Raw genomic sequence first — 25,698 nt, forward strand, 5'->3', positions numbered from 1 at the left:
CGATTGCATGTCAATATCCCCACCCCATCCGAAGTCACTGAATATGCACATAGAGAAACAAAGGTTGCAACAAAAAGTCAGTCCTTCTATATGCAGCCTCATTTAAATCCTGAAAATTCAAAATTAGAAACAAAGGAGCCATCCACTAATCTGCTTTGTCACATAACCATTAGGAAGGAAATATAAATGTTTCAGTAGATATGTTTTTCACCATTACACCAGATGTTTTGGTTGCTGTAAGTTTGCAATAACACGGAAATTATAAGCTAATTTCTCAAGTACATTATAGTGTACTATATTTTTGTATTTTCTGACTAAATAGGTTTTTTCACCCAAATATTTCACAAGGGAAATGCTTATGAGGTGGATGAGACTAAGAAGGAAACACAAAAGAATTGGTGCCCTTTCAGCAATGAGCCTTAGTACTCCTGTGTCAGTCTGGCATCACCTGGAGCAGTAGTTGGAATTCCTGATTGGTTTCATGTACGTAAATGAGAGCAAGTTCAGAGAGCGAACCATAAAACTTTTTGACATAATTTCAAACAAAGCAAGTGCACGGAGGGGCAAACTGCAAGAACCTCTGGATTACAGGCATTGCAATATAATCCAGAATCACTTTTGAAACAGAAAATTCTTGCAATGTCTATGCATTTGAGAACCTGCTTTCCAAGATCTGCACACAAAACCATGTATGCTTTGTCCCCACAAACAGTAACAACTTGTTATTAAGAGTTTAATAGCTGTTAACCCTATCTGAACTTTTAAAAGAAGTACTCCCCGAAACACCTATCACTGCTCAGCCCCTTCATCACCTCCCTCTGGGCTCGGCTGTCGCCCGCCCTGGGAGCGGCGGAGCACCCAGCGCGGTCCAGGAGGGATCGATCCCGCATCACGGACTGCTCTTTGCGTGCCCTTCGCTCCGCCGCCCTCTGCTCTGCGCCTCGGGCCTGTTTGCGGGCATTTCTGCCCCTCTGCACCTGTGCCAGGGAAGCCGAGTGAGCCTGCGGGCAGATCCGCACACAGCGTCCCGCCCGCCCCAGGACGGCTCGACCCCCACAAAGGCCGAGCCGCGCCCCGAGCTGCGGGAATTGCCCTGCGGGACGGGCTTTTATCGGCGGGCACTCGAGAGGCACCTGCGGACGGGGCTGGCGCTCAGGACACGTCCTGGACGACAGCCTGGGGCGGGCTCTCCTCCTATTCCCGGCCCCCTCGACCCGCCGGCACTGCCTGGGAACGGGGCGGGGCAGCCGGGGCGGGCCCGGGGGCGGACAGGGTGGGCCCGCGGCCAGGGCGCCCCGCCGGGAACGGCCGGGAGGAGCCAGGAGCGGCCGGGAGGAGCCGGCAGGAGCCGGGCCCCCGCCCGCGGCGGCCACGTCAGCCCCGGAGCCGCCCCGCCCGCGGCCGGCCCGCAGCCGGATCCGCAGCCGCATCCGCCGCCCTTCCGCCGGGGCAGCGCTGCCCTCCCATCCCAGCCTGCCCCGCGCCCGGCCCGCGCCCCGCAGCTCCCCCGGGCCGGCACCGCGCCCGCCGGGACCGGAGAGCCAGACCCGGCACCGTCCCGGCAGTACCCCATCCCGGCACCATCCCCGCACCGGCACCTCCGCCCTCCGCGGCTCCATCTGCTAGGGCCGTCCGTTCGTCCCCTGCGGGCTCGCAGCCATTCGGCCCCTGCGGAAGAAATGCTCTCCCTGCGCTGCTGAGGCTAAGTTGGAAGGAAAAGTGAGCCCTGGGAAACTCCCCTTTTTAAATGAAACACAGGTGAGTGGCATTTAGAGCCATTCAGGGAAGCTTTGTGTGATTACCTCATTCACAATAAGGAGATGGTCTGTCCCTTGCGTGGTCGCCAGAAAGAAGGTGATGAGCTGTGGAGAAGCGTATTGTTCACATGTAGTCTGGACAAGATGCTAGTGGGGTTTGATACTAACCTATTCTTAGCGATTAAGTATTACTTCATTGTTTCTTATCTCTTTTAGGTTGTAAGTTTTGCAAGATTCGTGACATGAAGTAGAACAACCAGCATTTTGAAGAGCTCTGACAGACATACACACCTGTACCTCTGAATGTTGGTGGATTCACTGGACTCTCTTCCCAAAGCCTTCCCAGATCAGAACCTGTAAAACTTCCAAAAGCTTCATAATGGAGTCATTAGCGTCCAAAGGAGATTATAGTAGATATTTCAAAAGGTCCTTATTGCTAGTTTTAGTATGTGTGGTAGTTCTTGTGTGCACTGATCAGGACTACTATAGTTTACTTGGAGTATCCAAAGAAGCAAGTAGTAGAGAAATACGGCAGGCATTCAAAAAGCTGGCATTAAAGTTACACCCTGATAAAAATCAGGTAAGTTACATCTTTAACAAGTCAAAGTTGTTGATTTAATGGAGTTCAGTTGGTTAGAGCCTGGTGCTAATAATGCCAAGGCTGTGGCCTCCATCCCTAAATGGGCCACTCACTCGATGATTCTTGTGGGTCCCTCCCAACTCGGAATATTCTGTGATTTAGTCTGTGATCTTAATATTTAAACAGAAAGTGGTTTTAATTCATCTTAAACATTTCTTTGTTACTGTGAACCAATGTAATCACCTGATAACATAGTTCAACTCAGATTTTTAGCAGAGAAAATTTACAAAAATTTAGTTGTCATACATAGTTCTGTTGAATTTGGGCTGGATTAAAGTGCTGTAGTAAAAAGAATCAAGGTTTTTTAATTCTAAGTTATATTTTTGTAAATAGAGGAAAACTTGTATGTGTACCATATTACTTTGTTGACAAACTGATGAGTTTCCATTTAGCTTAGGGGAACTTTCTGCTTCCCTACCATCAAGTGTCATCTAAATAGCAAATAACAACAGTCTGTTCTGAGACATCAGTTTCCAAGTATCACATAGGACAAAACACAAGTTTAGGGACTGCCAAGGCATAACAATGGAGGTTACAAAGAGCTCTAGGCTAGAGAAGTCTGGGAACAGCTCAGTCTGTTCTACTGTATTTCTGAAATGCAAAGCAATCACTTTTCAAGTTAAACATCATAATTTTTTCCTCAAAATTATTTGAAATAAGCAGAAAATCACCAGAAATGTGAGGGTATAGATCTTTATATGTAAAACTGCACCTGCATGGAGCTCCAAAGGACAGCAACATTGCAGGGCCTGCCTTCACAGACTGTGTTTGGAGCATCTAACAGAGCTCAAAGAGAAAGGGAAACGTCAACAAAGTTAGAAATGCCAACTGGTACCTATTAACTGCAAGTATTGTTTTCCCTGTGTTGATACCTTCAAAATAGTGACATTTGGGTCACATTCTGTAGTTGCCGAGTGTGCAGGTACTACTAAAGATTTTTCAACAGGTTATTTTCAACACTAAAGATGACATACAGAAGATAAAGCCATTAGACAAATTGCATAGTGGTAGTGAATGTCCTGTGTATCGAAGTAAGTCAAGAAAAAGTGTCTTTTGAATGGAATGTGTAAGCAGAAGTTGAGAGAGTGGGAGAGTGTGGCAGATTTTGTGCACCACTGTTATACTGCACCAGCACAGAACCCAAACAGGTTCAAACTATGCCTGCAGATTTTTCACCATTCTAATTCCAAACTACCTAGAACTAGAATGCTTTTTAAATAAAAAAGGAGGCATCTGTCTACACTGTAAGTGCAGAAGGGATGAATCTGTCCTTATAGCAGAGATTTTTGACTAGAGAAGTGGGGATTGTGGGGGAGTGGAAAAGATTATAGAGGAAATGGTAGGTCTTCATTCTTAAGTAATTTTTTCTTCCCCTGAAGAGAGACAAAGGATCTCACAGGAGATTGTTACAGCCTCCTACCAGTTCACTTTGTATTTTAGTTGGTACTTTAATGAGGATGAAGAAATAAGGAGAGAACATATCTGGCTTCAGGAAAGGAAAACTTTAGTATAGTTTGTTTGGAGGTTACTGTGCAATGTCTGCTTCCATCACAAATGACATCTTTAGAAGGGATATAAAAATATTTCCAAAGTTTATTTTCTCAACACTATGTGCATAGTATGGTTTATTAATTAATTACTAACGATAGTTTTCCTTACATAGAATGATCCAAATGCACATGAAAATTTTTTGAAAATAAATAGAGCCTATGAAGTACTTAAAGATGAAGATCTGCGGAAGAAGTACGATAAATATGGAGAGAAGGGTCTGGAAGATCAGCAGCAAGGAGGCCGTTATGAAAGCTGGCACTTCTATCGCTACGACTTTGGTGAGTTACAACGTGTTTGTCATTTGCTTGGAACAGTCACAAATAAATGCAATATTCAGATCTATATCAGATCTTTTTTGTGTTTCTGAGGTATCCTCTCCAGATTTCTGTCTGCTCTGTAGATGTCACTTTCTCTCTGCTGACCCAATATTTTATTTACCCTATTCATGGCTAGCCAAAAATGTAATAATCTATTTCCCTAGCCTTTTGTTCCTACTGCGTACATTTTTATGGGTCATCTAACTTCTTGTTTACTGTTTTTAAAGTGTGAAGCTTTTTTTTTTACTTAAATGTCAGGCTTAATGTTACATCAGGATTCCTTTTAACTTTTTAATGCAGGAAGACCTTTTTTGTTTAGATAAAGTATTCTGCTAGTGGATTTTGAGAGGAGATTTTTGCCCTGGCAGGCCTGTTTTATATGCAGTTACGAAATTAGAGATCACTAAAGAGGTAGTAGAAAATGGGAAAAAAACCCAGAATCAGACGTAAAATGATCTGGAGACAAGTTATTTACTAGTTGTCTGAATAAATTTTAGGTACTTGTAGGGAAAGGCTGTGATAAACCGTTCTCAGAACTGCTGTAAACACAAATAAGCTAAAATAGGGAGCTAAGGAATATGGTTTGACTGAGATCACAGAAAGAGCTGAAAGGAAACTCCACCTTGGCAACAATTTTTTCTGGAGTAGTTTGGTTTAATATGTCTGTGCAAATTGAAATTGAATAAACCAGTGGACCAACTAGCACAGGAAAGTATAGAAATTATCCTAAAACTTCTTCAGATAACAGATTTAAGAAATTTTATCTGCCTGAAGTTGCACATCCTTAAATGTCTATTAACGAGTCTTTTGGAGAGCTTCTATCTTTTTATGTGTGTGTATATATTAAAATATATTTTTATTTTTACATGTATGTATGGGTGAGTGTATGTATTATATTACATGAGATATAAATGGACAGTAATGTGAAAAGTACTTGTCACCTGCAGCAATTCATCTCTCTCATTAATTATTTCTATTTAATCCTTGTAAACCTCAGGTGAAGTGACCTCTCACCGTGTTAGGTACTGTAAAAGATCTGTAACCAGAGTAGCATAATATAATGCTGTGTAATAGTCTTTTTGGTACCTCTGCGCTGCCTTTCTTGTGTTGTTGAAGTAGTAGGTGTTTTGTAGAGACACCCTAGGTAGGACTGGTTACCTTTGTCTTCCTGGCCTTTATTCTGTCCACTTCACTGCACTGTATTCATACATTCTGTTAGTGGAAAAGCTTGTGGCTGAAGCACCTTTGTGATCTAAATGTTTAAATAACCAGAGGATGAGAGAAAAAGTGAAGGCTTCTGGGCATTGAATAAAGCTCTCAGTGAGAGCTGAAGCTTCTTGAATTTTAATCTGACAACTGGTTGATGTTATTTCTAATACCCTTACCATAACTGCAGTAGTTTTGATTCTCTGCTGGCTCAGTGGTTGATCTGCTAAAACCCCAGTTCTGTTCTGATAGTGGCTTTTGTAGCATTGGAGTGCAGGAGTTGGCAAGAGGTTAAACTAAGGTTACATATTACTAAGTAAATACAGCATTTCTGTAAAAACTCTGCCAGCTTAGTATTTCAGCTTCAATCTGCTGTCTTCTGTTTTTTGTTTTGTGAATAAGATGATAGTTTGTTTCTTTGTTTTAAAGATGGAAAAATAAAATTATGTTTTTAATAGGTATTTATGATGATGATCCCGAAATTATAACATTGGATAGAGGAGAATTTGGTAAGTTTTAAATAAATGGCTAAATTTGAGAGATGCTTTGTGAGGTCTATAAAAGGAAATTATTTTAATTAAAATTTTGTTTCTCTAATTTATCATTAATATTTCACTTGTATAAAAATGCACTTGATAGAACTCTTCCATTATTCTTTTTCTGTGAAATCCAGTCAATTTTGTCTTGCACAAGAGGTTCAAAAGCAAAAGGGGATACCAGACACTAAAAACATAGCTAAGTAAAACAGTGTGGAAAGATGGCACTTTCAGTGAGGATATCATCCATTTATTTTCTTTTAAAATTAAAGCTAAGTTCCTTATAAATAAGAGACTAGAGAGAGAAAATACTGTATTTTGTGTGATTTTTCCTCGGTATTTGGAATGCAGTTTCCTTTGTACAGACTGGATGTCCATGTTGAACTAGTTTTGTAAATTGTTCCAATAGCAGACCTTGATGATGCTCTTGCTGAGCACCTGGCCTTGCTTTCATTAAGTTGCAGGGCCTATGCATTGCTTAGTTGTCTTTTTTGTGAGGATATTTTAACACAGGCAAATATAAATTAGAAAATCCAGTAGAAAAATTATGTCCAAAATTGAAGAAGCTGAAAGCCATATAATTCAAGCTGGTAACTGCTCTGAGTGTATATTTTGTTTCTGTTGTTTTCTTTCATAAGGAAGAGTATTTAATTATGTTTCCTTTGAATTTTCTAGTAATCATATTAACTTGAATTTTTAAATTGCATTTTCACCTGTTAGACAAATTCTCTGTAAAAAGATTGCCAGGTGGAACCCACTAAATACATAAAGTTGTATAAGGAAATGGAAAGTTCCAGGGGGTAAAAACCTTCTAAAACTTGTATTTTGTAACCAGGTGTACACTATCACACATTTCAGCTACATTGAGCTGCAGAATACTTTTTTTATTAATTAATAGAACAGATGCTGAAAATAAGGTGCCTATAGCTTCTGAAATGTGGGGTTTGTGCACCTGCCTGCAACATGAGTATGTGCAAGTGACACACAATCTTTATCTCTTCTGAGTTACTGTTACTGTGCCTGATATTTAAATACTTAGTACAGCTTTTGGGGAATACAATATAGGAAAAATGCACATTCTAGATATACCTATATTGTAGATGTGCATTACTTACTTAAAATTTTCTTCTCTCCATCTAGATGCTGCTGTTAACTCTGGAGAACTGTGGTTTGTCAATTTTTATTCTCCTCGTTGCTCCCACTGCCATGATTTAGCACCTACGGTATGTACAACAAGTAAATGAACTCTGAAAATTCATTGGGTTTTATAGCATAAAACTTAATGAAGTGGATTTTTGCACTCAATCTGAAACTAAAGACAACAATTCAGAATGCCAGAAATAAAACATATGCTCATTTTCCATTATATCTTTATAGGAAAATAGCCTCTTTTTTTTTTTTTTAGTGGCGAGAATTTGCTAAGGAGATGGATGGAGTAATACGCATTGGAGCTGTCAACTGTGGAGATAACAGAATGCTTTGTCGAATTAAAGGCATTAACAGTTACCCCAGCCTGTATGTTTTCAAAACTGGAATGGTGAGTGATAAAATTTCAAGCATTTTTAGAATGAAATCTGGAAATATTTCTTTGATATTTATTCAATCATAGAGATTTATGTAAAGATCTTCCTTTTAATATGTTACTTCCTGTAATAAATTTAACCTTGAACTAGATATATTTATTAATATATATAATTTATACTATATGTATGAAATGTAATATATTTTTACAATGTTTTTTTCTGAGTAATTTTTCTGTGCAACATATCACTTCTGATTTGGGAAGATACTGTTGGCAGTGGGGCTGTGGCAAAGGAACAAGTGTCATTGAATAGTTTCTCTTAGAGTGTTGTAATGGACTTTTAAATACAAAGCATAGTCTGTGGTTTTGAGTCTAAAGAATATAACCATATGCCTAAAGAAACCTGGAAATGCCTTCCATGAGATTTCCTCCATGTTACATGCATTGTGTACGTGGCTCTTTACAGCTGCTTGTTCAGTCGTGGTGCTGGGGTGGAGTACAAATTGCACTGGGAGAGATGGGTACATTTTATCAGTGAGAAGTTTTGAGAGGCTGAATGCTAAATGGAGTGATGCAAGCAGGTTTTATTTAAATAGAAATGCCATCATTGGGAGTTGCTGTTTCTAAGACTAAATTATCCTTGTGTTGCTGCATTTGGAAAGAAATCACATTACAAAATTTAAATTAAGGATAAATTTCAAACATTCCAATATGAGAGGGAGAGAACAGTGAGAGGTTAGGAGGGGTGGTAAGGGGGTTGGTCCTGCAGTTGCATAAGTACTGTTATAAAAACACAGTAGTTTTGGGATGGTTTTTTTCTTTTGTTTTTTTTTCTTAATTTTTTCTTAATTTTATAAACTTTCTGTCTTCTATAGCAACCAGTGAAATATTATGGAGACAGGTCAAAAGAGAGCTTAAAGAACTTTGCCATGCAGTATGTTACAAGCACAGTCACTGAGTTATGGACAGGTAATTTTCATGGATTTTTCTTGGGAGCCTGTTTTTAAAATCACTTTTACAGTATAAAATATGGCAGAAATTATATATATGACTGAATCTTTCAACTGTTGCTAAGTCTTATCTTTGAGTTTAAAAATAGTTTATGTGATTTGCTAATACAAGTATAAAACCTTGTTTCATAGTCACATTTAACTAGTCACAAACTGATGCAAATTGTTTCACCCTTAGGAAATTTTGTTAATGCCATCGAAACTTCATTTGCTTCTGGCATTGGTTGGCTGATCACCTTCTGTGCTGAACGTGGGGGTAGGTGTAATAAACACTTTTTTTCTGTTGTCTTATCTGAAAAGTACTTTTGTTGATAGTGGCATAATCCCTTTTGCTTCTGAAAAAAATGATAAAACATCTTAGATGATCACAGTATTTGGACCATGGGTCATTTAAGCTCCATTTTAGAGGCAGTTTGACAAAAGGGACATTAATAGAAAAATTATGCTACTGTGCTTCTGTAATGTCCCATGAGTCACTAAAGCAGCATTCAAGTGTAACTCATCAGGAAGGGAACTGGCAGAAAAAGCTTCTACCTTCAGTTTCCTCCTCAAGCTCAAATGCCAGATACTGCACAGGTACATGCCAGCTTGTCATGATAGCTGAGTAGAGAAAGGATGCATCTCCCCTTTAAAAAACACCAATATTCAAAATTTAGCTGAATAATTTCTCTGAAGTTAGGTTTGAACATAGTAATTGGCTCTTTTCACTGTTTTCATGTCAGAGTTTAGATCCAGGTTATTTTTTGTAGCTGTTTATCACTGGCTTTCTTGGTATCAGTGGTGGATACAGTATAGGAGAAAGTTACCCAGGTTAGCTGGTAGAGCTAAGTAAATGCACTACACCTTTGACAAACAAGGATTTCTCAGCCTTATGAAGAGACCTTTGTTCTGTGAACTGAATAACCAGAGCTGCAGTCTTGGATTTACATTTGTAAATAGCTTGATTTCAAGTTGCAGCCCTTTTACTAAGTTTTCAACTTTGGTTCAGTTAAGGAGATGCATCTTCTTATTTCAAATAAAATTCTGCCTCCACAGGTAACTATTCAAAGTCTGAATCGGTAAATAAAGCATATGATGTATTTATTATTATAGTGAGTTGTTACTTGTATCACAGAAAATGGATATTTCCAGTGAAACATCATTCCAAGACAGTCTGTAGATACCTCTTGGATTTATTTTTTTTTAAACATTGATTAACAAATTTTTAAGGTCAGTCTTAATATAGCAAATAAAATAGTAACATTTTTAAAGGAGCATTCTGTGTTGAAGCAAGAGAATGTTATTCATGGGTATTTTAACTTAGAGGAGCCAATCGTTAAGTGCTAGTTACCAGATGTTACAGCTCCAAGTCACTGAAATACTGGATGAACAGCCAGGAAGCATTTCTTTATAAATGGTTACATTTGTAGGGAGGAAAGGGGTCCTGCTAAGCAGGAGTAGGTTTACTGCATTAATAAGGCAGTTTTATGTTAGTAAATAAATCATTTTTATTTTGCAGATTGCTTGAGTTACCAAACACGCCTTAAGCTGGCTGGAATGTTGGTAAGCAGTTTCACTTTGAAAGCATTACCTGTCACATTTAAACCAAAGTAACAGAAGTGAAAGCATCAAATTGTAGCTAAAATTCTTACTGAGTTTAGTAGAACCAAGATTTTACTCATTAACTTTTAGAAGAGTAAAATACTTTGACTTAGTAGCTATTGAAATAACATTATTTTTTTTAAGAATTTTATAAAATATAAATGAATATTAACTAATGAATTATGTTTGTAGTTTCCTTCCATTTTCTAAATTTTGTATATAATTGCCTGGGATTTTTAAAAGCATTTCTGAACCTGAAATTAAAAAGTACTTTTCTTTAGTTTTGCATTTGTTTTTGTTTTGTGCTGTTTTTTCTTAATTACAGGAAGGTCTTGTTAATGTAGGCTGGATGGACTGTGGCACCCAGGGTGAGCTTTGTGATAATTTAGATGTCTCATCTAGTACTACTGCATACTTTCCACCTGGAGCCACTATAAATAACAAGGAGAAAGGAGGTGTCTTGGTATGAGCTGTTTTTTGTTTTGTGTTTAGATAAAATAAAGTGATAACCATGTTAAAGGGACATATAAATCATTTTCAGACTGATTATATACAACTGAAAGGATGCTTTGTTCTTTTTCCTTCTAAACTTGTGTGCTCTGCCCTGCGTTTCTCTCTCTCCTGTGTTCTCAAGCAGTGATTCTGGAGGTGGTTCCCAGTGTGCTGAGGGGTGCACAGGGGCACTGCAGCAGCACCAGCCTGGAGCTCTGCCCAGCCACCTCCTCAGGAGCCTCGTGGGGTAGCAGGTGCTCTGTAACAGGCCCAAAAGCCAGTTCTAAAGCTCTTACCCAGCTATCCTGGGAAAGTAAAAAGTCAGAGGACAAGAGGAAATGGCCTTAAGTTGTGCCAGGGGAGGTTTAGATTGGATATTAGCAAAAATTTCTTCACCAAAAGAGTTGTTAAGCCCTGGAACAGGCTGCCCAGAGAAAGTGGTCAAGGCAGCATCACATGAGGTATTTAATAGACATGTAGATGTGGCAGTTGGGGACATGGTTTAAAGTGGTGGACTTGGGAGCCTGGGTTAAGTCTTGGACTTAATGACCTTTAAGGTCTTTTCAGGCTAAAACGATTCTGTGATTTGCCATGTGCCCCTAATTTTTTATTCCAGAAAGAATATGCCCCAGGTATCACAAGTTTGAGAAATGCTTGTCTGACATGTGTGATAAAAGCACTCCTACAGTGTCTGTCAGTGTGGATGTTACTGTTCAGCTCTATTCTAATATTGCAACCTCCTCCTACATCTGCATCATAGTTTCAACTTCCTTAATTGATGGGAGACATTTCTGTTTGAAGCACATCTTGTTCCTTTGTTGTCACTACTGTTATCTGTATCTTTAAAAGGAGGAAATTAAACTTGTAACCTACCTGCTTTGAACCGTGTAACTTACCAACTCCAACTTACTGATTTGTATTACTTCTGAAATTTTACAGATTATAGAAACTTAAATATCTGTACAGTGCACTTAAGGAAGGCTGTAAAACTAGATTGGAAATCTTGTAAACTTGATTGTTGAGTTTGGTATGAAATTTGAATTTCAGACTTTTAGCCCCTGTCTTGACAAAGTTTCTTGAGTTTAATATTATAGGCAAATGAGCTAAAAAGCATAAGGGTGATATTTGTGAAATTAAATATATGGAAAAGAAGTTGATCAAATAACATGTTATTACTGCATCCTCCAGTTGATGGAAAGGAACAAATCAGAATAATTTCCCTGACACTTTAGTACCAATCAACAACAATCAGGTTGACGTTTGTAATTCCTTGTAATAAAGACAGTTAACTTTCCATCCTAGTTTCTTAACTCCTTGGATGCCAGAGAAATATATCAGGAAGTAATGCAGCATCTACCAGACTTTGAAATGATTTCTGCAGCATCATTAGAGGTAATTCTTGAAAAATATGTTAAGATTTCATAGTATAAATAATACAGAGTGTATATATATATATAATACATATATTAGATAGTATAAAAATAATATATTTTTATACTTTTTTTTACAGTTTTGAAAACCTGTTGACACAGCAACCAGTATTTAAATGAAAATTACTTCTTTTTCTCTCTACCCAAAATTATTTAACATTGTTTGTCTACATTTACTTTTGTAGTTTAGCAAAATGAAAGTAAGGGGGAAATTGCATAGGAAAATAAAAACCAAGAAATTGCCATTGCAGCTCACTCTGCAACTGTAACTTTCTAGTTATTTTTTAAATCAACTACATTTTAGAGAATTTTGTTTTAAATGCATTTTGTTCAGTAATGTAGGAAAGAAAAAAAATATGTGTTAATCCATGATAAATTATGTATGAAATGAAATTAGGAGTCATAAAAGTAGCTCGTGTCTTGGAGGAGAAAAAAGGAAACCTCTTTTCATACTTGTTGCACATGGCAGCATAATTTACAAGAAGAAATGCACATGGAAATAAATAGTATAGAGGGCAGCTTGTAGCCAGCTTGTTCTCAGATTTTTCCTCTTTGCTAATTATGGTGCAGTAAAGGAAGTTTAGTGGAAGGACTACAGGAAAGAATTTGTTGAGGAGGTCACATGGAGATTAGATGGATAACTGGGCATTTCCCTTTATAAAACAGAGAAGAACTTTACAGGTTGGTATAGTTGGGATTAATTTTTTTTTTAATCTTGCTTTTTTTTGTTGTTTGTTTTTTCCCCTTGGTTTAAAGGACCGTCTGGCTCATCACCGGTGGCTGCTTTTCTTCCAGTTTGGGGGGAGTGATAAATCAAATGTACAGGAATTTAAGAAACTTAAATTTTTACTTAAAGATGAACATATCCAGGTGAGACTGCTCACTTGTTTAGTGTTAAATACCATTTACATCCTGAGAACAAGTCAATATGGTGTTCCCTGTTAATAGCTATTGCTACCACCTGCCACCTCTGGTACTGAAAGATGTATTGTAATATGGTAGCTCTGTAGTAAAGTTTTTTATTCAAAGCAAGCAATTAAGCTTCCTGTAGAGCTTGAATAATTTAAAAACAGTTAGGAAAGATTGTCTTTTAACTCTGCTCTCTAATGGGAAATGTTGCTGCAGATCCCACTCAGTTAGCAATTACACATTAACACTTCAACATCAAATTTATGTACGTGGAACTGTATTTTAATTAGTCAGAAAACCCTGGGATCATGTCGAACATTTTCTTAAAAAGAAACCAAATTCAAACTTTGTACTAAAGGCCTATGGAGTGTCTTCTATAATGTATGTATTTTTAAAAAAAATGTTGCTTTGAATAGAAAAATTTTAGCGTCACATATTAATGTCATATTTTAGGTGTCTTTTTGCTTCCTTGCTGGTTTAGAGAGAGGAAAAAAGGGGAATTAACTTCAGGATTTTGTCCCCATTTTGGCCTTTAAATTAAAAATTAGTAAGCAACCTGTTGTGCTAGTAGTTTTCTTGAACATCATAGTTTGTCTTAAAACCTCTGTTGTTTAGAAAAAGGCTAATACTTTTCTATATTTTTACCTTTTTTCCTAACTTTTACTGACTTTCAAAATATGTTAATTGATACAAATAGGCTACTTTAATTAAATGGCACTGTCTGTTAAACAGGTTGGCAGGTTCGACTGCCTTTCTTCACCAACCATCTGCAACAAACTGTATGTCTATCAGCCTTGTTTAGCAGTCTTCAAAGGAAAAGGAACTGGAGATTATGAAATTCACCATGGTAAGAGAAACTTTGGCAATTCTAAATCATGACATAATCACTTTGAGATGACAAGATCTTTGGCAAACTTCATTTGTTTTCCCAAAGAATAGTTTTGTAGGTTTAGTATTTGCTATTTTTCCTCTGACTGTAATGTAGCCTTGCACAAACTTTCCTTTGGTTTTCTTTATATTTTTCCTGGGCCATCAGATGCCCAGAGATGTATTTTGTCTTTACTCTGCTGCCTGTTTCAACATCATCTACATAATTACATACAAATTAAATCTCAGAAGCTGATCAGGACAGCTTCTGCCTTGGGTAGGGTAACCAAAGAATGCTGTAAGACACACCCTTCATAGAGGCGTAACATGCTGGTTACACAGTGCAGCCAACTTGAGAAACTTGGATTTGGTTTCACTGCAGGAAAACTAGTTCCACACTTTGTTCACTCCCTCCAAGAAAAAGCTACATTGAGGCTTTCACCACTTACCTTCATTTCCAACACAGCAGTTTCCTTTCAGGAAAAGTTGGAACTATGTTACTATTTACTGCTGAAAGGATTCCAAAGTGCTGTTTGAAGAAGAACGGAGCCTGCAGCAGAACTGTAGCTTGCAGTAATAGGTGTGGCTTCATCCAGAGTGCAGCACAAGGCAGTTACACAAGGTGAAGTTCTCATTTTTCAGCCTCTGAAATATCAGAAACTGCTTGGTAGAATTAAGTCAGAACCTCAATACTGTAATAAACAAGAAAGGAAAATAGTTTACTAGTTGGAAAAGATTAGACTTACATCAGGGGAGAGACATGATCCCATACATCTAATAATTGCTGTCAGAAAAAGCCTTATATACTTTTTTCAATTTCCACTCCCTCAGAGAAGCCAAGCAAGGGTCATATCCATGCAGCATTTTTATAATGGTATAGATTGCAGTGTAAGAGAGGTACATTGGACTGCAGTGCATACATTTTTTTCTAAAGGGTTTGGTTTACTTTTTAAAAGATAGATGGGATGTAGAATATTTACATTAGTCATCTTGCTCCAGTATTTGTGACAAAATAACACTCCAAAGAATCAGGCTATTTTATATGCTGTGTTGAAGGGCTTCAACAGTTTAAAATCTAAGAACAATAATAAATCTTAGTAAGCCATTGTGCAGTGATTTCAGATTTGATTCCCTTGAAGCTTTTATTCTCAGTTCAAGACAAAGTCGTTTCTACTGACAAATATACAAAGGGAATGAAGAGACTTGATCTTTGCCCACTGGAGCTGAGTGAGCAGGAACTTCTGTTACACCTAAATAGCTGTGATTTATCAACGTCATTTATTTTGCTTGGAGTTTTTATTGTGTCAATCCCTTTGCCAAGTCAAGTGTATCTAGAATAGTAACTTTTGCATTCCAACAATAGTAAAATGGTAACACAGCCACAAAATTCAGTCATTTCATTTGACAAAAACATGTTTTGTCTTGGATAAAACATTTATTTGGCTAATATTTTGTAACTACCCAGTTTAATATTTAGCCAAATATCAACTATTGCCTATAGTATGTCTTGCTTGTATGTTTGGACAGTTTAACACTGTCTTCCTGAGAAAAAGCAAGTCAGTACCTGTTAAATTTATTTAAGCAGGCCACGTTTAAAGATTGGACAAGGGAAGTGAAAGACTCCTGTTGCTTTCACAGTTTTCTAGTGACACCTCTCAGAGGGAAAAATAAAATTTCCTTTCTATATTGTTCTTTGAAGGGAAGAAGATCTTATATGACATTGTTGCATTTGCCAAAGAAAGCGTGAACTCTCATGTCATCACACTGGGACCTCTGAATTTTCCTGACAAAGATAAGGAACCGTGGCTTGTGGATTTCTTTGCACCGGTAAATATTTAATGTCTACCTTTTCCTTCTTCTAAAATCTGTTCTGTGACAGGTACTGAGGAGTATCTTGAAAGTGCCCTTCAGCATCGTGAGGCAGTGTTCTAATTCCTCATTCCTTGACAGCAGCACTAGTTCCTAGACTGAGTTTTGTGTTTAGTGGAGTCTGTTGTCAAAGCCGCATATTATTAATCTCAAACATTCTCCTGAGAGCCAACTGTGGGGAATGCAATTGCACTTATACTTGCATTTTGTTTTCTAGTGGTGTCCTCCTTGTCGAGCTTTGTTACCAGAGCTGAGGAAAGCATCAAAACATCTCTATGGTCAGCTTAAATTTGGCACACTAGACTGTACTGTCCATGAAGGGCTTTGCAACATGGTAAGCTGCAGGAACTAAAGATAAAGAAATATGATCCTTTCAAAGAATATTATTTTCTTCTAGTTGGGGGTAGGGGGATAAGGGCAGACAATGCTTGTCCTTTAATGTTACTTTCTAAAAGGGTAGTAAACTGAATAGATAATCGTATCATAATTTTTTTTCAAAGGAGCAAACTATGTAACTGCAATAGATAATATATCAATGCAAAATACAGGTCACAGTTTGTTCTGATTTTATGGTGTTACTGGAAGACACTAGAAGTCTCAGAATGTAATAATTCCTGTGGAGTTTTTCTTTAATGTCTTAAAACACATGGAAAATGAGCAAAAAAGGACAAGCTTGTTTATGTTTTCTTTAGATGTGTTTACACAACGAAGATTTCAAATCATGGAGCATCTGTGTTCAATAGTAAACAGTAGTTATTCATAAGGTACAAACATTTCCACCTGAGAACTGGGAATAGCTTTAAACTTAAGGTTTAGATGGTCCCTGGATTAATTCCTGCATTTGTGGAGCGCAGCAAAATAATTACTGGCTGGTTTTAAATGGAGAACACACTATGCCATCTCCAAATACAACTGGCATCTTCTCAGTACTGCTTTGTAGTAGTGTCAGGTTCCCACCTGTGTGTAAATCTGAGCAGTTGTACTGTACACACTGAATGGATGAGCAGCTGTGAGCCCCCAGTCACAATGGCATTAGAGGCAAGTACAGCAAACCTAATCATGCTGTGCAATTTCTTCCTGTCTCTTTTGTCAGCACAACATTCGAGCTTATCCAACAACAGTGGTGTTCAACCAGTCTGATGTTCACGAGTATGAAGGACATCACTCTGCTGAGCAGATCTTGGAGTTCATAGAGGTATGTAAATTGCAATGCTTGTTGCAGTCTTGCTCTGTTCACGGCTCATCCAAAAATGTGTTCTTTAGTTGGGAGATTCTAAGATTTCTCTTTTTTTTAATTAATTGGACTAGGAAGATTAAGGGAGAAAAAACCTTGAGCAAGAAAAGTGATTCAGCAACTGTCAGTCAGGGACTTGACACCCAATGGATTCAGTTTCCTACTCTGTCAAGTAATTTTTCTGAGATCATTAGCATATAAATTAAGATCTCTTCCAATCTGCAAGTAATAGTAATGATTTCTGTCTCATAGTCAGGGTAAAGTAATTAACGTTACATCACTTCATACTTCTAAGGTGAAAATGCCTCACATACACACATTGACACAGGAGGAGGTTCACAATTTTGTCAGTTAGCTTGCTGCTCTCTACATTTCTCTGCTGTCCTTGCAACTTTTAACTCACAGAACTAACTGCAGATTACTGGTACTGGTCATTTGTTGTTGGTGGAGTTCTGGCACCCAGCCTTGCTCCAGCATTCAGGTTCTCTTCTTCACTGCTATATCTGCAGGCTGTTTTCCACTCCTTGAAGAGACTGTTCTCTCCAGGTAGCTCAGCAAAAGCAGGTTCAAGAAACACATGCAGAAACAGGTGGAAATTAGTCTTATCCAATTGATAATCTTCAGAGGCCCATAGTGCACTATACATATTCTGCATTCCAGTCTAGGTAGCATGGCTGAGTTTCATAATACCTGTTCTTGCCAGGTAAGCTGAATTTATTGCATTTTACCTCCTTCTACTGAGAAAAGGAGAAAACCTTCCGTTTGGATGTGGATGTATTTTTTGACAGCTTTCCTCAACAAATCAGGCTATATGATTTGTAGCTTTTCAGTGGTGTGGAGTCTTCCCTACCACAGCAGCAAGCAAATTTCACAGAACATTCTGAGAATTTGGTGCAGTCTGTTTGTATATGGTAGCATTAGGTATGGGATACACTGTGCAACAATGAGGTATGTCCATAAGTTGTCTTTATTTAGGATCTTAGGAATCCATCAGTGGTCTCCCTAACACCAGAGACATTTGTGGAATTAGTTGGGAGAAGAAAACGAGAGGAAGTCTGGATGGTGGACTTCTACGCTCCGTGGTGTGGACCTTGTCAGGCTTTAATGCCAGAATGGAAAAAAATGGCCAGGGTAAATAACATTCAAACATTTTTCTGCTTTTGTTTCCTCTTCTGGGGAATTACTGAGATGAGACAACTGCTTTCTTAAGAAAATTGTCAGCTGAGAAAATCTAGAGATTAATATTGCAGACAAAACAGACAATTCCTACCTGTTTTATTTTGTTTTAAATACAAAGTTTTGGGGTTTTTTTTAAGATTCAATACACTGATACTGTAATTCAGTTTTTCCTGTTGGTTACAAATGTGTTTTCCAATCTCTAAGCAACTTTAACTAGCTTTTCTTGATGCTTAATGCTTTATATAGGCAACAGCTCTGCATTTTTTCAAAACAAAGTATGACAGATTTATCAATAAATGAGATAAGAATTGGTGGAAATAACTTGCCACTTTATTCTCAATATTCTTTCTGATCATTAGTCACTGAGACATTGCTGCCACCTCTGACTTGAATTTCAGATCAAAGGAATTCAGTCTTGCCAATGTAATTCCAATATTAGGAAGACTTTTTTTCCCTTACGATCTTGTTTTCTTCCCTGAAAATTACCTAAATATTATATACTTTGCATGTCAAAGCTGATCATCAGTTAGCTGAATTACACATACTTAAATATGGAATTTTGGGGTTTGGGGAGGGTGTTTTTCTTTTGCAAGGTCATTACAGTGTTCTCTCATTTGAAAAAGTAATACTACTTTCCTGACACCCATTCCTGGACTTATTTCCAGGAAATTGAACTGTAAACTTTGGAGAAAAAAATAAATAGGACTTTTGAAACAAGCCCATAACTTTGAGACATTTAGAACTCAAATACACTGGGAGTTCTAGCCAGGATTCTGTTTCTGGTGAAATGTCTGTGAAGTATTAGTAGCTCTGTAGTACAAGTTCAGTAATCATCAGCTTCCCTGCTCATGCCAGGTCCTTTGGGCTTTTGCAACAAATCCAGTGTGTTCAAGACACAGGCCAGCTGTGTCACTGACAGCACATCTGCCCTGTGAGATCTGTCATAGTTACTGAGCCCATGATAATCCTTTTACTAAATAATCCCACTTGTAGGTACCTTTGAGGTTTAGGCAGGAGCCTGGTGAGCCATGTGCATGCAGCTTATACTAAATACATGTGCATGATGGGAGTGCACCTGGGTGGCTGGTTCTGATACCAGTAATCCGTTTGCAAGTAGAGAAAGCCTTGTGATAATCTTGGTCCATTTTGTTGAGATTTTGCCCCCCCCCCCGCAACTAAGTGATTAAGACTTGAATTCTGAAGTATTACTGAAATTGTAGTAGTATTGATTAACATATTTGATTGTAGGTTTTCTTCTTTTTTTTCAGATGTTAAATGGATTAATCAGTGTAGGCAGTGTGGATTGTCAAAAATACTATTCTTTCTGTCACCAAGAAAGTGTTCGGGGATATCCTGAAATAAGACTCTTTCCTCAAAAATCAAACACAGCTCATCAATATTAGTGAGTACATTGCTTCAGTTTGGGAAAACATTTCTTGATGTGGGACAAAGCAAATACTGTTGTGTATTAAAATCATCACATCTATTAAAATAGATGGTTATGATATTACTGTACTGGATGCCATTTGCTTTGTTCCTTCAAACTAGTGTCATTTTATTTTGCCATTTCATTTCAGTAATTTGAACTGACACAGGAATCTTAATTTATATTTCTTGTTCTTTATTGATGACCTTTCTAAAAATATTACTAGGCATAATTGATTGCAGCTTTATTTTTAGAGAACAGAGGGATGTTGCTGTCTGATCATCCTCCCTGTCAGCAATCCATTAGCACCATTGCAAAAACTGTCCCTTGCATGTAGTCATCCATTCATGTCAATAGTGTGGAAATATTAATAATTTTTTAAAAATCCTAGTGGAAATAAAATCTGTCCACAAACAAACTGCCTCTCCCTCCATTTCACAGTACAGTTTGAGGTCCAGGGATTTCAGGAAGCACATACGTATTTAAAGACAGACAACCATCTGAAAGCGCAGATGTGTTGCTTCATTATTTTGCAAACTGAGGCTGCTTCATCATGGTGGATAATAGCAAACTTCAGTAGCTTTCAGCATTGCACTGCTTGCTTTTATGCAGTTCTTCTAGAAAAAATTTCTCTTGAAAGAATAATTTCTTTTTCTGGTTTAAAACAACTAAGTTGAGGGATATGACTGTTAAGTGCCAAATCATGAGTCAGCTATTTCCTGCAAAGGTGTGGAAAATTTTGTCTTAAAATAAAGATCACCAAGAACTATCAACATGAGATTTTGACCAGGTAACTGTTGAAAAATAGTTTGTTACCAAGTTGTGGATTGTATCAGTGGATACAAGACCATTCACTGATACCATTCATATCAGTGGATATGAATCCTGAACTAATCTTTCTAACCTGACACTGGAATTTCAAAACTGAAAGTCCAAATCCTTGTCCCTGTAACTGGTTTTGCCTTTTCTGTTGTTAAATTAAGGGAAATGTATGTAAGTAATAAGTGCTTTACTGTAATGAATGAACATAACTAGAAAATATCTTCCAATATTCCAGTTTAGCTCATGTCTTTCTTAGAGCTTGCAATTGAATCTGGAGTTATTACCAAAAATACTTAATCCAAAATACTTCTAGCTATCAAAGCTTATGTGCTTCCTTGACATAGAATTTTCTTCTCTTTCTTCTCCTGATCATCTAGTCCTTAATTCTGTAGGTTTGAATTCTATTTACAAGACTTGTATTTATTCAGATTTGAAAGCAAGGTAGAAATACATCCTAAAACATATGCATTTACATTCTTTATTTATCTCCACTCTTCAGAGTGAGGTTGTGCTTTTTTCCCCAACATAATTCAAACTACTGTGCAACTGGATTTTTGTTTTTTCTTTAAATTGTTTTACAGTAGCTACAATGGATGGCACAGAGATGCCTATTCACTGAGAGGCTGGGCACTGGGGTAAGTTACTGCATTGAACTTAAGTTTGTGAGCTGCTTATATAGTTTGCTTGCTAGGAGATATAAATATTAAAATACTATGTAAATCAAGAACTAGAAAAACTTGGATATATGTGTTGCTTAATTTAACTTATTCTTTTAAAATGTGGAGAAAGAGCATACTCCTTGCTGTCCATGCATTTCCTGAAAACCATAGTATTTTGTCTACCACTTTTTAAACATGATTCTCTCATAGTACCCAACGTGAAGTAGGGGATTCCAGACTACTAATACTCCTAATTTCAGAAGGTTTTTTTAAATGGAGTTTGGAAATTGTTTAAAGTTTTGAACATGTTATGACTGTTACTCTTCCTTTCTGCAGATATTTACCCCAAGTGTCTGTAGACCTCACTCCTCAGAGTTTCACAGAAAAGGTTCTGAATGGGAAAGATCACTGGGTCATTGATTTTTATGCTCCTTGGTGTGGACCTTGCCAAAGTTTTGCTCCTGAATTTGAGATCCTTGCAAGGGTAGGTGTTTAACTACATTAGCAGATTGTTGTAATGGTTAACATGTTATTCCTCTGCACTTTTATTTCTTAGCAGTCATCCAAAACCCACAACACTCCAGTAAGCCTCCTTCCAAGCAATGGTGCACCTTCAGGTCCCACTTGCCAGTGGGTGTTGTCTCCTGCACAGACAGACACAGATCCTCTTTTGAGACAGATTTCAGTGTATGAGGGGGTGCCCTTTGGAGCTGTGATGTGCTTTTGTGCTTTGCCCTGAACTGAAGTAGGAGTGCTCTGCTGACCACACAGAGATGCCTGATATGAAGTGAACAGTGTGGACAGCAAGCAAGCAATTACTCTGAAATATTTAAAAGATTTGAGCAACATTTGTTTTGTTCACTTTTAGCTGCAGTTTAGTTGTTTGCTTTTAGTGCTGGCTTGTTCCAGTTATTTGTTTACACTCACCCATGAAAACTTGAAGTTTGTTTCTAATAAACCTTTCTTTTTAGGCTGTTAAAGGAAAAGTAAAAGCTGGAAAAGTAGATTGTCAGGCATATGGTCACACCTGTCAAACTGCTGATATCAGAGCCTATCCAACTGTCAAGTTTTACCCCTACCAAGGAACAAAGGTAAAGTGTCACCTGCTGTTGAGCAGGTACTATTAGTAGATGTGTTTCATTTCACATTAACACTTAAGAGAATACATATTACAGTGCATTATTTATAAATTTTGGAGATACAGTAATAGTTTCAGTAATACTTAAAATAGTAGGACAGTGATACAGTAATAATAAACTGCAAATTAATAGAACAGTAACTAAAATGTGGGCTTAACCAGAACCATAGTTTAATTTTGCAGGGGTCTCAGATGACAAAATGTTTTAATTTTAACTTTTACAACTTCTATCACCAGTTACCCAAAAGTAGGCAGTCTCTAAATGAAATGTGGACAACTTCATTTCGGCTAAGGAGAAGCACAATGAAATCTTGTGAATTTATTGAAAGAGTAATTTTGACCTAAATAATGTATTTTAAGATAGAAAATTAATTTAAAATATATTAAATTTTGATAATATTATAGCAATCTTTTTAAATTTATTAATGCTGAAGAGAAAGTATTCAATGATTTCTGATAGTTAAGGCAATTCTCTTAACTATACTTTTCTTTTTTAATTGAATCTTCTAGAAATCCTCTCACAATCCCACCAAATTCAATGAGATTTTCTGTGGTAAAGAGTAAAGGCTTTTTGGGTCTCAGAAGTAGTGACTCACACTGACAGATTTCACAGACAGAGTACAAAGTCGCAGACCTTAAATATCACTGCATAAATGTAAGCACATTGTAACTATTTCAGGTGTCTTTAAGGATCAAGACAAAACTTGTGTAGTTTTAAAAACCAGCAGCTGAGAGTGGTTCTTACTATAAAGAAAATTAGCACTGTTTAAACAGACAGAAATATATCCATAAATCAGCCTACCAGAGCCATTGTATTCTGCCCTGCATTCCTCTTGAATTTTGTCTAAAAGTAAACAGATTTCTGTTCAGTGTCAAATTGTAGTATATGATACCCATGCTCTATTATTTTTTTTTTAAAGAAAAATGTTCTTGGGGAACATATAGACAGCAGAGATGCAAAAGGTATTGCTGACATTTTGAATGAAAAATTAGAAGCATTGCAAAATAAAGGAAAAAGAAAAAAATCCAGAAATAAGGTAAGAACTTACTATGGGGCTTATTGCAAAAGACTTGCTGCAAAGAGTAACTGTTTAAAATTGTTAGTATTTGGGTTTTATCTGTATCTTCAAATAGTACCAGGTACATTTTACTTTCAGTCTTGTTTTGGTTACTGTTCCATTCAAACTCACTTCTCCGGTTGTGCAGCTGTAGCAAGAGAACGCTGCAGTTGTAACATCAGTTGTGGCAGGACTTGGTGGGCCATGGACAGGGCACAGCTGTGTTTAAGATCCATGGCTGAGCTGCACTGCATCCCTAAGTGTAACCCTTGCACAGGCTTTAGTAAGCAGACACTGACATTGCAAGATTGGGATCAACATTTTAACTCAGAAGATATTAACACACAGCTATTAGTACCCTGAACTCTATTTGAGAAACATTTGTCCAATTGAAAAATTAGTACTAACTTTAGAATGACAGGAAAAAATATTTTTATTTGTACTTTTAGAAAAACCCTATTGTTTATTTTCTTGTCACTAGGATGAACTCTGAGTGGTACCGAAGGTAAATACAATTCAAAATATTCTGAAGCTGTGAATATAGAAGACACCACAAGAAAAATATAAGGATGGTTACTTTCATGACAGGACAAGAGAGATGAAAACAAGTTTGAGTTCACAGGCATACATGACTATGAATTCTGTTAGACTGTGGGGAGATGAAAGCATTTTGGTTTTGGTGGAGGCATTCAATGTTTCTGCATGGCCCTCTTCTGATATACCTTCTTCCTGGCCAAATAGCAGAGTTGACCAGCAGTGTGAACTGTATTACTTTTGCCTACCCATTTACTAGTTCCTTATATTTTTTCAGTCTCTTTTCAAATGCTTTTTGAATGTGGCACTCAGCCTGTGGCTGAATATGCACTCAAACCACTCTGCAATGCAGAAACGTAATGAGGGATTGTCTATTTGAAAGACAAACAATTGTACCTGATGATTATTCTGCTTTGGGGTTGCATTATTGTCTAGTCAATTGTTAAGAAATAAAATCAAGAACTGGGAGCAGGATATGTTTACTGAATTAAATTGCTCTTGCCCTTGAGTGGATTACTCCTCTATGGCACTCATGGTGCTGCCTGGATGAATAAAACTTTTAAGAGCTCCTGTGGTTGGTTAGTTTGGTTTTGGGGTTCTGTTGTTTTCTTTTTTTTAAGTAAGGAAGAAAAAAAATAATTCAAACTCAGTGTTTCATTGACTTTCAATGTTTAAGTCATGAGATCATAGCTTTTGTTACTGTATTTTTAAATATTTAAATATGAATGTATTTGGTGGACATAGTTAACCTCTTTTGGCATTACCACTTCCCCTTCCTCTGCAGACATGTTTTAGGTGGTTGGTTTGTTTGTTTGTTTTTTGTATCATCTTTAGGCAAGCAGGATAGCAAGTGCCTTCTTTAATTTAATAATGAGCAATGTACATTGCAATGTCTCCTCCTACTTCTTAATAGAATTCCAACTCTAAAGAGTAATATTTTTTATAGTTTCTCAGTAGACAAGAAAAATTACAGAAGACAAAATGTCTGCAAACAACCCTTTCATGTTTTCAATAAAATGCTGCTGAGAACTTGTCAGAAGGACTTTTTTCCCTGGTCTCGTTATATTTAGATCTGGCATGACTAGTCAGTGTACTTTGAATTACGGATTTGTAAATACATTATTATCTACAAGTAATTTATTTCATAGAGAAGGCAGCAAGAAATGAAGAGATTCATAGAGACACTCAAATGTTTTTTCCTTCCCTGATGTTCACAGTTGCCTCTGTTTGTGGGTCTGGATCTAAGAAGAGAATGTATTGCATTTTTTAGTAAAGCAGACCTACCTCTATCCAAATCAATCATAGAGTTCTGGTCAGTTTTTGCATTTCACTCTACCAGCAGTTCCCACACTCTACTCTCCTCCTGGACACTGAGGTCATGGCTACACACTCTAGGGTTCTACTGTTAAAAACCTGCTAAAAATAACCTAGTATAGGCATTGGTACAGTTTCTTCTTTATGCCTGGTTATACACAGTTTCTCTCTTATTTCTGCTTACTGGAACAGACTAGTAAAACAGTCTCCTCCATAAGATGCCTGTAACATCAGAACTTTGTCTCTGCTGTGGCTTTACATCAGCTCTTCATAAAAAGTTACTTTATCACTTCCTTCTGGTTCAGTCATTTTGAAGCAAAGATAGGGAACTACTATGAAAAGACAACAGTACTACCCACATCAAAACATTCTCTATCCTGACTTACTTTGGGCAACTGGTTTTGAAGCTCATTTAGACTGCGGAGAAGAGGATTTTGCTTAAATATCAATAAAGTTCATTTTTAATTCTGTATCAAGAATTGTCTTTGCATCCAGAGTTTTAAATTTCTAAGCTAGAGACCAAATGGTTTGTATGGGGTAAAATAATCTTCAGAACAGAAAGAAAGCTGTAGATTATGTAGGTTTCTAACATTTCCCAAGTTTTCATGGGGTTTTTTTGCCAGATACCCTTTCTGAATGTTTTTAGC

At 37.3% G+C, this 25,698-nt stretch overlaps 1 protein-coding gene across 2 annotated transcripts; it reads left to right on the forward strand.

Moving 5' to 3' along the window:
- Positions 1 to 1,408: 1,408 nt before the first annotated feature.
- Positions 1,409 to 24,779, forward strand: DNAJC10 (DnaJ heat shock protein family (Hsp40) member C10). Of its 2 annotated transcripts, XM_071561901.1 has the most exons (23): positions 1,411 to 1,758; positions 1,974 to 2,337; positions 4,061 to 4,226; positions 5,930 to 5,980; positions 7,148 to 7,230; positions 7,413 to 7,544; positions 8,405 to 8,498; positions 8,718 to 8,795; positions 10,038 to 10,081; positions 10,446 to 10,583; positions 11,915 to 12,004; positions 12,799 to 12,912; positions 13,684 to 13,798; positions 15,518 to 15,645; positions 15,905 to 16,021; positions 16,781 to 16,882; positions 17,897 to 18,052; positions 19,369 to 19,502; positions 20,930 to 20,983; positions 21,344 to 21,491; positions 21,979 to 22,098; positions 23,066 to 23,182; positions 23,685 to 24,779. In XM_071561901.1, exons 2-23 carry the CDS (start codon positions 2,137 to 2,139, stop codon positions 23,694 to 23,696), a joined length of 2,394 nt encoding a protein of 797 aa, XP_071418002.1. In that variant the 5' UTR covers positions 1,411 to 1,758; positions 1,974 to 2,136; the 3' UTR covers positions 23,697 to 24,779. The 2 variants fall into 2 exon arrangements, with proteins under 2 accessions (XP_071418004.1, XP_071418002.1); XM_071561903.1 differs by lacking the exons at positions 23,066 to 23,182; positions 23,685 to 24,779 and adding an exon at positions 22,656 to 23,049 and having other exon boundaries at positions 1,409 to 1,758.
- The last annotated feature ends 919 nt before the right edge of the window (positions 24,780 to 25,698 follow it).

Source organism: Pithys albifrons, chromosome 8, assembly GCF_047495875.1.
Source record: "Pithys albifrons albifrons isolate INPA30051 chromosome 8, PitAlb_v1, whole genome shotgun sequence".
Classification (NCBI taxonomy): domain Eukaryota; kingdom Metazoa; phylum Chordata; class Aves; order Passeriformes; family Thamnophilidae; genus Pithys; species Pithys albifrons.

Excerpts from the sequence above, each read along its gene's own strand:
- DNAJC10 (XM_071561901.1), top strand. The coding sequence starts at position 2,137 with ATGGAGTCATTAGCGTCCAAAGGAGATTATAGTAGATATTTCAAAAGG. Across the intron at positions 12,005-12,798 it reads TTTCTGCAGCATCATTAGAG|GACCGTCTGGCTCATCACCG; the intron begins GTAATTCTTGAA and ends CTTGGTTTAAAG. Across the intron at positions 19,503-20,929 it reads AACACAGCTCATCAATATTA|TAGCTACAATGGATGGCACA; the intron begins GTGAGTACATTG and ends ATTGTTTTACAG.